Source organism: Euprymna scolopes, chromosome 26, assembly GCF_053919585.1.
Source record: "Euprymna scolopes isolate OS-2025 chromosome 26, ASM5391958v1, whole genome shotgun sequence".
Classification (NCBI taxonomy): Eukaryota; Metazoa; Mollusca; class Cephalopoda; order Sepiida; family Sepiolidae; genus Euprymna; species Euprymna scolopes.
In genome coordinates, this window is record NC_136507.1 from 59,602,527 (window position 1) to 59,615,026 (window position 12,500).

A 12,500-nucleotide genomic window follows, 5' to 3' on the forward strand; every position below is an offset into this window, starting at 1 on the left:
TGCCATATATGGAAAGGATGGTAAAAATTTACACAGAAGAGGATACAGTAGCTCAACACCTGCCCAAATTCACCTTGAAATGTTGCGTTGTTGGTTCATTTATTACATAACTTGGAAGTCTATTCCAAATGTTGGCAGCTGGTTTGGCTGCCCCATACCCAGAATTAAAATCTTAAAAGAAAGAAAGAAAGAAAAAAGAAAAAGCCCTAGGAATTCTGATTGAGAAAGCAGCTCTTCTTTGGTTCAATCGAAATCAGTGGTGAAACAGTTTCTTACAATGTTTAGGTAGACCTCTTTCTAGCACACAACAAAATAATAACTCCTGAGGTACATCATAATGCCGATTGATAAGATTGTAAGCCAAAATCAGATCAGCGCATAATCGTCGCTGTTCAACGGAGAAAAAGGTTAAGCTTGTAAAAATGAAGGCAAAAAATCTCATCCTAACATTTTAAAACAGCTTTATTGGTTCTTTGTTAGTAGGTTTGTATAGAGAAAGGGTAAGTATTGGGAAGAGTTCCTGTGTGGAGACGTTGATGAATTATTAGAGAGGACTGTTATAAGAGAAAAGAGTTCATATGTGTTGAATTTATGGTCTGTGGCTACAATGGATTATTTGTCTCCTTAAAGTTAGTAGTACAAGCGTAGGTCACGAACTATTAGAGACAGTCCTGTAGAATAAGAAAGAGAACTTGTGTGTGTACCGTATTGAAATCCATATGCGTCAGTAGCCATGTTAACTTGTTTGTTTTATCTAGTGGCAGGACGATTAATCGGAATCGGAATCGTTAATCGTAAGAATCATGTATTTTGGGGGGAATCGGAATCGGAATCGCATTGTTAAAAAATACTTTAGATTTACGATTTTTTCATTACGATTCTCTTATATTTTTAATTTGAACTGTTTGTTTGCTGTCAAAAATTTATGAGAAAAACGTCATAGAAATTTTCATAAAATATTTAATATGATGTACAAGAATTTTATTAAAGGACCATTTCTATAGACAAATGCCAGAGGGAGTATCTATACACAGATGATGTTACAGAGTCTTAGCTTTGTACAACAGCTAAGTTTCTCTCTCGGTTCAAAATGTTGAGATCCAGCAACAAGCAAGAGCAAGATAGCCAGCAACAAGTTAAACTACAGGCCAGCTTAATGCGGGTACTGGTCTTCCGCTTTATGGTTTTTTTAAATCAGAGATTTGCTTCTCCTAGAAAGGTTGCCTTCACCACGGCTTACGGGAGCCCTCTCAATCCCAACACACACATACATACACACAAACACACATGGTGCTAGTTGGCCGTTGACCCCGAAATAGAGTTCAGTCGCCCTTTGGAAGGTCTTGTTTTTAATCCTTCAGGGAGACTAGCCACCCTCCTCACCAAACAATTCTGGTGGGGAAACCAGTTTAGTCGCTGGTGACCCGACCATGAGGCAGGTAGTACTGGGTTACATGGTACCAGTAGCATATGACATGACCTCAGGTAATAATATATATATATATATATATATATTATTATTATTATTATCATTATTTGTCATATTTGTTATCAAAAAAATTATAATTTTCTTTATTTTTTTTTCAGTGTTCAAAATAAAAAAGCCTTATCATAATCAAACGGCATGTGAACTTATTAAAAGGAGAGGTAAGTTATTGCTTTGTTTATTCGATAACATTTTAATATAGTGTCTTAATAACGCCATCACATTATTCTTATGAATATAAAGTTTAAAAAGTAATGTGGATGGAAATGAATTTGCAGATACAAATAAAATCTTCATGCAATAACTGTTCCTGATATAGCAACGCTGCTCCCAGTAAAGTATTCGTCAAATGAACACACTAGGTTGAAGCATGGTTTCAAAACTGAATCGTATATCTATATTATATTTCTCTTAGTTTCTCTGTCTGTTTAACTTTTTCTTGGAAACTATTGTGTCAATCGGGTTGAAATTCTGCATAGACCTTTATGATGAGATGCAACGAACTCAGTACTATCAGTCCGATGCATAGTTAGGGATCAATAGGGGATTAATAGGGATTTAATGCAAAAAAGAGCACAAATTTAACCATATTCAACTATCAGTTTGCCATAAAACACTCATTCTAAGGCAGCAGACTAGAATTTTTTCCAATTTTTAACGAGCTAAAAAGGCTAGTAGGTATTTAATAATTATTATAGTAAATAATTATGTCAGCGCCTTTAAGAAACTCGTTTCTTATCATTGAGCACTTTCAGTTGACATAAAGTCGGTCGATTTAGCTCACATGTATAATGATTAGATAACTCTGACTAACGTTAAAAACATTTAAAAATAAATGTTTAAATTTCAACAGTATTTCTCACAGTTAACAGTGGCCGAATGGATTTGATCCTTGCTCATGGAGTCAGAGATGGCTTCGTTGCTGAGTTTGAATTTCTCGATTGGCGTTAATCATGACACCCTGCACTGATGATTCCTGAAAGGATGAAACATTAGTGTATGTAGCGATTTAATAATTATTATAGTAAATAATTATATATATATATTGTTATACTGGCCTTCCTTGAACAGAGGAGTTTACACCCTTAGCACTATAAATAGCACTAGTAATTCCAACACCGGTGAGAGAGATGCACCTGCACTTCAACTGCTAGCCGAGTGCCCAGCAGATATACACGCTTTCCTATCTTTGTACATTATTGTTAATACACTTGTTCCTTAACCGAACCTCGACTTGATTGTTCTTGTTTTCACTGTTGTTCCACGACACAGCATATATATAAAAGGAACTTTGTGTGTCTGTGAATTCATTCTCTATAGACTCGAAAACGGCTGGGTCGATTTTTATAAATTTCACACAAAGGTACTGTCTTTACCTGGCAGTGTTCTTAGATAGGTTTTGTGTTAGAATGTATTCAATAAGTATCGACAATCGATAATCAAAATTATCCAATCAAAGAAGGAACAGGCGATTTTGACCTTACACAGACTAACATCACAAGTGCATTGGAAAAGTTTTATTACCACACAAGCCGAAAGGCTCGACATATAAACTCAACAGTAGGTTTTTTTTATATGATAGGGGCACGTTCAAAATGAATGTTTCTGTTTAAAGCACAATTTAACAATGATACTTGACCTTTTCATTTTAAACTTAAATTCAAGCCATTATCACTTCACAAGCAGTAAGGTTCTTTGATATGACAAGGGCGCGTTCGAAATGGATGTTTCTGTTTAGAGCACAATTGAAACATGATTTTTGACTTTTGTATTTTAAACTTTAATGCAAGTCATTTTATATAAAATAATTTTATAAAAGCAACAGTAGGTTCTCACCAGTGCAGTGTAGACTACAATATATTGCGAACTTAGTCACTGTAAGATACATGTGAAGTTTCCCTCACGTGCATCGTGATGGATCCCCAATTAGAGCAGGCACTCAATCGATTTGATTGAAAAATGGGCTATTTCATTGATTTCGATGACAATAAAAATATGGGAGTGTGAAACATTCGCTGATCATCATTCATCCCGGGCAACATCGAATGACCCTGCTAGTATATATATATATATATATATATATATATATATATATATATATATATATATATATATTACCGTCATTGGATATTTTACCCTTCACCAGACTGTCCATTCAGGTGAAATCACTTTTTTTATTCACCCTATTCCCTCTGCTTCACTTTTTGTTATCAAGTATAATATATGAGTTACTTGTAGTTTTATTTAATACTTTTGGAAGCAAAATCCGATCCCGCATTTTGCTAAATCCTACCCTCCGATGAGAAGGAAAGTATTTCTTCGAAACTCCGTGGATTAAGGACTATCCAATTATTTAGTGTTTCCTTTTTAAAATTAAATATGTTTTTAACTCTTTTTAAAAGTGTTTTTTAACATGTTTTATTAACTACTTGTTCTTATATATATATATATATATATATATATATATATATATATACTATGCTGCAACGAATGAGAGAATAATGCATTCAGAGAATTGCTATTTCTTATATCTCTTTTTTGTTCATTGAGCCTTTTCTCTAATCTATGTTGGGCTTCACCAATGTATATATGATGGCAATTTTGGCAAGGAACATATGTCTGCATTGGAAATTGGTTTGTTTTGGAGATTTTTTGTTGTTTTTAATGTTTGTCTTATAGTTTGTGGTGTGGTTTGTATTATTGGAATTCCTAGTTTGTTTAGAATATTGCAAATTATTGTTTCGCTGTGTGTTTTGTTTTTTTGTTTGTTTTTTTTTACAAAGGAGTCACCACTTATTAAGGCCTTGAGGCCACTCAAGGATAAGGGTTAATGAGTGTACAGTAGCCAATGAGAATATCATAGTAACCATTATTTGTGGAAATTTCATTACTTAAGGGGATGCTTCAAGAACTTTTCCACGACGAGCACTTGCCATGAAAATAACGATAAAGCAGAGACAGGCTTGTAACGTCTCTTCTGTAGGAAACAGATTGCAGGGAGGAGAAAAGAGCATCCTCCACTAGGCTACAAAGTCTATTTTGAACTCTGTCAAGGCAAGATAAACCGTTTTTAGCAGCTCCTGCCCAAATGTAGCAACAGTACGCCATCCTTGGATATACTTGGCTCTTATAATGGTAGAGAATTGCATCAGCTGTGAGATATCTACTGAAGTAGGAGAATGATCCCACCATTTTTCCAGCGAATTTGGCAACAGATTTGATGTACGTGTTTCATTTCAGATCAGGAGTAAAGGTCAGATCCAAAAGCTTGCCAAAACATGGAACCCCCTCAAGACGAGAGCCATTCATTTCAATTGATGCCAGACAAGAATCAGAATGTTAATGATGTAAAGATACTAGCTGTACAAATGCAGCATTGCCCTGAAGTCTTTTAATTCCATTTTTAAGATCAGCTTCCCTGCAGGCTAGAACATATTCGTCTTCAAATCCAATTTCAACAAATACTTGTCATTAACCGTTTCTTATAAATTTTTGTTCATTCCATTCATCATTTTCAATCCTCTCATAATATTCTTCATCATTCAGTTGTTAATCTATTAATCTCATTATCCTCGAGTGGCTTTTAGCATTGGTAAGTAATAACTCATTTGTATTTTTTTTTAAATGTGCTTAATTTACCTTGTATGAATCATCTTCCTCTTGCTAATTTCTATTTATATCTATAAAACACACACACACACGCACACACACACACACACACACACACACACACACACACACACACACAAACACACAAAACATAGATTTAAAGAAAGAGAAAAAGGAAAATCATATATGATTTTGAAATTTAATGCAAACGTTCCTTCCACGTTGATAGCAGGCGCCATTATATTTCATACAGTGTGTTGGGGGTGATAGATAGATAGATAGATAGATAGATAGATATCTCTTAAGTTCCTTCAGCTACAATTGTAATCTAAACCAAAACTTATAAAGAATTCTTGGTAAAATTATTTATAAAAATAATAGATAACTTGAGTGCCATCAGCAATAATCGAAACCGAAACTAAAACCAAAACTTATGAAGAATTCTTTTTAAAATTATTCATTACAAAAAATGGAAGGTCATAACAATTAAATGACAGTCACTCAAAAGAAAAAAGATGTGAGTGTAACACACAAAATAACACACATGCTATCCTATTAATATATAGATAAACTGAAATGGTGTATTATTAGTAGAGCAAAAAATACTCTTTAGAAAATTTTAAAAAATGTAACTTATGTACTTTTAAATGATAACCTAATTAATAAAAGTATGAGGTGATACAGAACTACATGCATCGTCCAAAATTCATATTCTCTAAATTTAGACCTAAATAAAATTAGGAAGAAGTTGAATTTTTTTCAACTATTATTATTTTTCCTTTTACAATTTTGGGGTTTATATGAATGCATTTTTATGATTAAATATAGAAAAACCAAGTTTGTCTCTCTCCCTCCCTCTCGCTCTCCTCGCATGTAATTAAAATTGTTCCCCGATTTTTATTTTGCAAATTATATATATTGTTACGAGAGAGCATTTCTATAAAATAATAATAAAAAAATCAATAAAACCGTTTAAAATGTGTGCTATCGCATTATAGGCAGCCCTAATGATCAAACCTCAAAAGTTTTTATTCACGAGATAGTTTAAAGGCCAGATTATAGTAATAGAAAGAGTAGAAGGTTTTAGAAGTATCTGGAAAGTCCCAGAAGGTTCTGCAATAATCTAAAATGGGTTAAGATGCCATATAAATAAAAATGGAGAGGGAAACAAATCAGTTATCAACTTGAACCCGTCAGGATAACTCCGGTCTATGATTCACAGATACGTGCAGCTGAAAGAATACAAAATAAACAAAGAAAAAAAAATACATCCCTCCAACTCACGGAAAGTTGCAGAAAAAGCCCTCTGGACTAGTGGTAAATACAATTTTGTAATATTCTCATTGACCAAACTTTTAAAAGAAAAACCAAAAGAAATTTTAGAGTCATTGAATTTCGTTTTTAATATAGTGAATAGCCATGCTAAGACTGGCTGGTTAGCCGTTCTTATTTTACTCCTCTTCTCCCTTACCCTTGTAACGCTCCACTTCGTCGTTTTAGTTTTCGACCTCAAGTTTCAACAAGCCGTATTTTAATTTGTGATAGATAGTAGTAATCTATAATAACTGTATTTTTGCTAATTGACCTTTTTTTTTCGTTTGTTTAGTTATTGTTGTAAATATTTGTGAATCACCTTATTTGTTTATTTTGTTATTGTTGAAAATAAAGGAAAATATCATTTTCCGAAAATCATATTTCATATCGTCCATATTCTTTTATTGTTACACAATTTAAACGCAACAATATATATATATATATATATATATATATATATATATATATATATATATTTTTTTTACTAAGTAATGAAAAACATCAGAAAAGAATGTGCAAATACAAAAACAGACTGTTTTACTTTTATTAAAGACATAAGCAGCCGATAAATAGGTAGAATGGGTCATTCTAAGAATGATCTCAAATTAAAAATCCAATCATAATTAGAAATAACGAAACGTGTTCCAAAAAATAAAAACAGGGAGAGAATGACATTTTCTAACAACTCCTTAATTTTGCAGGTAAGAAATCGCGAGGAAGGAAACGAAAGAACAAAAGCCAAAACCGAAAATCTCGAAATAAAAAACACAAGAGAAGAAATCGAAAAAGAAATAAAAATAATCGAACATGATTGATCTCCCCTTGTCACGCTCCAACTCCAAAATCAGTTAAATCCAGTGAAATGTTAATGAAAAATAATTTTGAATGAATTAGTCAGGGGATCGTATTTTGTCGGTCAAGATACAGAAGTTATCATGGTTAGCCCCACTTTTTGAATGGGACAACATTATTATATAATATGATGCATAGAAATACTTATTCTTCCTTTGGAGAATTTGTTGTAGGAAGACGAGCGAACGTGAAAAAGAATACCAGCTTGTATAAGCTGCTCTCTTTCGTCTCCATTAACTCAGCTTCCACTTTCCTCATCTTTGTTTTTCAATTTTTCCTCCTTCTGTATTGCGTGGAATGAACTTCACTAAAATTAATTGTTTTCTCCAAGGTCCGAAGCAGACTTTCTCAAAATAAAAATAAAACATTATTCCACATAAACATGTTAACTCAACATTTGCATCCCATGGGAATCATTCCCGCTCGTTTGAAACTATAAACAGTGATCTGGTGTGAAACTCAGCAAATCAAAATCAACATACCTCGATTCCACGAAGATGGCAGCTGCAATAACAACCAGTGTCCAACAAAAACTATGAGCACAATTTTCTTAACTTAAAGATTATCACTGCTATTTCTACAATTACAACCTAAACGAAAAAGTAAGCATACTCATACACAGAAAATGAAACTTTGAACAAAATCACACATTTCTAACATGTGTCTGCTTCCACTTTGTGAACATTTTACAAACATGATACATTTTTTGTCCAGAATTCCTCCTATATAAAAACAAAAATAAAATAAAAACCTGTATGATGTACATACCTGTGACGAAAACAAAATATCATATTCCAAACATCACATGAATTTTTTTTTTTTTAAATTTTGCATTGTATTGGCTTCTTAAACTTACGAATTTCAATTCAAATTTAAACAATACTTATATTGGGAGTGGGGGGTAGGCTCTAATTTATTTCATGCAAGCCAACCAGTCCTCTTGATTAGAACATTTGAAAAAAAAATATCGCCATTGAAGATCATGCAGAGTTTACTTTTCTAGTGACACGATGCCATAAGGAATGAAAAGAAAAAGAAAAAAAAACTGTTTCCATGCCCGATGAAGACGTATATCAGCGAAACTAAGCTGATTTTAAATTTTATTGATTTTTTTAAGCCTACAAATTTCCCTACAATTACTGATCATCACTTGATGTTGGTAGCATTCACTACTTTTAATAGAATTCCTCCAAATCTCCAACTTAACAAGTTAACCTTCCATTGTTTTACAGGTAAATCCTCAACATAAAGCATCTCTTCTGGATAATTTGCACAGAACTTCAATATTTCTAATACACAAATGAAAAGCAACAGACTCAATACAGACGTTTTAAACAACCTTCACGAACCATTCGCTTGCTTCTAATTTATGCACACTTCATCAGACAATATCTCTTGACACTCTCTCCAAAGTTTTAACCAAATTATAAAATTACCTGGCACAATTATAGTCATGCCAGTGGAAGATACATCCTTAACATAGTCTGACAGAATCTTTACCATTTTTGAGTAAAGAATAATCTTTCATCTATCGGGCTGAAGTATGGTTCTAAGTACTCCTAGGAGTAGGGTTGGATCAAATACAATTGTATTTGTATTTCAATTGTATTTAAATACAATGTTAATGTAATTGTATTTGTATTTGTATTTTAACATCACAAGAAAAAGTAATTTGTATTTGTATTATGGCGTCCAGGAAAATAGTATTTTATATTTGTATTTATATTTGAGAGAGAGAGAGAGAGAGAGAGAAGCGTGTGCTCCATCCCAACTATTATCAATGGACCTGAGGTAATCTCGTCAGCATCAGACAAAGCCAAACTCTTTGTCAAGAACTTTGCAGCTAATTCTACCCTTTGCAATCAAGGCTGCCAACCCCCAATATTTCCTCCTGTATCAGAAAACACGCTATGTGATATACATATATCTGTACGTGATGTTGCCAAGCTAATCAAAAACCTTGATTCCAGTAAAGCAACTGGCCCTGACGGTATTCCAATTATAGTACTCAAAAAACTTCAACCTGAACTAGCGCCCATACTTACAAAACTGTTTAAACGTTGTCTTAAAGAGAATAGTTTCCCATCTCCCTGGAAAATTTCATCAGTATGCCCTGTATTTAAGAATTCAGGTGATCGCTCATCCCCCTCTCAGTACAGGCCAATAAGTCTCCTGTGCGTCATGAGTAAGTTGCTGGAATCTGTGTTAAATACAGAAGTAATCAACCATCTCAACAAAAATAACCTTCTTAGTGACACTCAATATGGTTTCCATTCTGCTAGATCTACAGCAGATGTACTTACAGTTATATCTCATAGGATTAGCAAATCTCTCGACGGAGGCAACCTTTCTAGGGCAATTGCTCTTGACATATCTAAGGCCTTTGATAGGGTATGGCATAAAGGTTTACTTCATAAGATCTCTAGCTATGGTATTGCTGGAAATGTCTTCTCAATTATTAAATCATTTTTTTCTGATAGGTTCATAAGAGTAGTAGTTGAGGGGCAAAAATCTGAAGCTCACAGTATTAATGCCGGTGTCCCTCAGGGGTCCATCCTGGGCCCAACTCTTTTCCTGATCTATATTAATGATCTTCCAAATCACATCCTTACATCATTTGTAGACATCTATGCTGACGACACTACCATTTATGGTAGCACATCTAAGACAGTAAACGACCAAGTTCTCTCCAATTCTCTCTCCTCTGATCTTGAGCACGTAGTACAATGGGGTAAGGAGTGGCTGGTTACTTTTAATGCATCTAAAACCAAGCTTCTCTCTTTACATCATCAACATTCTGATCCACATCTGGCATCAATTGAAATGAATGGCTCTCGTCTTCAGGAGGCCTCAAGTTTTGAAAAGCTTCTTGGCTTGACCATTACTCCTGATCTTAAATGGAACACGTACATCAAATCTGTTGCCAAGGCCGCTGGAAAAATGGTGGGATCTTTCTATCGATCCTGTAGATATCTCACTGCTGATGCTATTCTCTATCTATATAAGAGCCAGGTACGTCCAAGAATGGAATACTGTTGCCACATCTGGGCAGGAGCTGCTAGAAAGGACTTGTTCTGCCTTGATAGAGTTCAAAATAGACTTCGTAGCCTCGTAGGAGATGTCCTTTTCTCTTCCTTGCAACCTCTATCTCACAGAAGAGATGTTGCGAGTTTGTCTCTGATGTATCGTTATTTTCATGGAAAGTGTTCGACTATGGTCCCCCCTCGCCAAACTTTCACAAGAAACACTCGTCTAGCTGTAAACACTATCAATAATTCCCCCCACTCTTTATCTGTGCCTAAACCTAAACGTAGATTCCATGAACAGAGCTTCTTTCTTAGAACTGCACGCCTGTGGAATTGTCTTCCGTTTTCCTGCTTTCCGGCTGACTACAATATGGTTGTCTTTAAGTCTAATGTAAATAAGTTCTTGATGAGCCGTTCCATATAAGTTATCAAATTTACCAAATTTTCATTACTAATGATTACTATATTGTCCAATTTCTAATGTACACTCTTTAACCCTTATCCTTGAGTGGCCTCTTGGCCTTGATAATGCGGTGATGCCTATGTAAAAAAAAAAAAAACTTTCAGAGCTCTAATGATAATAAAATGCAATGCGGACATGATATAGAATGTTATGTAGATGTCAAATTTGGAAGGAAATATTTCTTTTCTTTTTCTTTTTTTTATTTTGCATATTTTCTTTATTACTTTGAAAAAAAAAGTACTTATATTTGTTTTTGTTTAAATCAGTTATTGTATTTTTATTTGTATTTTGAGATTGAGGAATAAAAGTATTTGTATTTGTATTTTTAGACTTAGGAATAAAAATATTTGTATTTGTATTTCTGGTAACGCAAAACGAAAGTATTTGTATTTCAATTGTTATAAGTCAGTATTTGATCCAACCCTTCCTAGGAGATCCACCCTCCCAAGCTTCGCCTCCCGTCTTTCAGATGAAATAAGTTTATTGTTTGAGGCATCCTTACTAGGGAATGCCGAGGGGGCTGCCCAAACAATTTATAAAAAAGCCAAAGTGTTATTCCTTTAGGGGTGGTGGTTTAACTTTCCTTGACTTTTAACCTTGTGTCTCATCTTCCTGGTGTGAAAAGGAAGTAAATACTTACAGGAGATGGGGGGGGTATTACCATGATCATATAACCGAACTTGTAACTTCAACATAACAAAACATTGTTTCACAACCAAACACTAAAGCCTCAATATAAAGCCTCTCTTCCAAACAATTTGCATGGAACTCTTTAACAAAATTTCTAATACACAAATGAAAAACAACAGACTCAATACAAACCTCTTAAACAACCTTCACCAATCACTCGCTTGTCCCTAATTCATATAAAGTTCCCCAGAGAAAATCTGATGGCACTCTGTCAAAAGTTTTCTCCAAATCTACAAAATCAAAACACGGGTTCTTCTTTTTACCAAGATATTTCTGGAGAAGTTTTGTAATCACAACCTTTATCCCATACAGATGAACCCCGGGACACGGCATTAAAAATTAGTAACAAAATACAGTACCATATATAATACACCTGTTTAGCATTATAAATAACACCATAAGACGGGGAAAATGCTGTAACCAGGGACTAGAAAAAAATGTATCCCACATCGTAACCTAAAAAACGTATCCTAGGACCACTGTATCCCGGGGTTCTACTGTATTAAAATCTATACATGAAATAATAAAAATTTTAGCAAAGTTTTCTAAGTAGCTTATAGTGACTCCCTGTCCAGAAATATTTTTTAGGTCTTATTATTTGCAGGAATCTAGCATCTTGGATGTTAACTGAAGAAAAAAAAAATAACCTGAAGTTTGAATCAGATTGCGTAAGAAGAATGTCCGTGATGTAATAATTTGTGGTAGAGTTTATCTTATCACTGGGTTCGTACGGTTGAGTCATTCAAGTTGTTAATTGTTAAAGGGTTGGGATTCTTTCAATAGAATCTGTTCTAGTTTGTGCTATCTTTCCACCGGGCAACGCCGGTACCCAGATCTTGCTAGTTAATTATCAAAGCTAATTATCACATACCTGCATGTGATAATTAGCTTTAATAATCATATACCTGAGTTCAGGTATAACATTAGAAAATATTTTATGTTTGGTGAAAAGTCTTTTCTTCTTTTCTTTTCTCTTTGATGTTTCAACTTACATCCGGATGATATTCATTTTGCATCTTCTGTACATTCCAGTGCTGGTTTTAGTGTCTTTTTTTTTTTT

General features: G+C 34.0%; 1 protein-coding gene across 2 annotated transcripts in view; it reads left to right on the plus strand.

Annotated features, from left to right (window-relative positions):
- LOC145248093 (uncharacterized) overlaps nucleotides 1-12,500 on the plus strand; it is a 28,701-nt gene that overhangs the window by 15,908 nt on the left and 293 nt on the right. Inside the window, exons 4-5 of one of the 2 annotated variants that reach the window (XM_080109882.1) lie at nucleotides 1,588-1,647; nucleotides 7,111-7,441. In XM_080109882.1, coding sequence (XP_079966008.1) covers nucleotides 1,588-1,647; nucleotides 7,111-7,220 — 170 coding nt within the window. In that variant the 3' untranslated portion in view covers nucleotides 7,221-7,441. Of the gene's footprint in view, nucleotides 1-1,587; nucleotides 1,648-7,110; nucleotides 7,442-12,500 lie in introns of those variants that run through there. The other variant, XM_080109883.1, reaches the window with a different exon arrangement.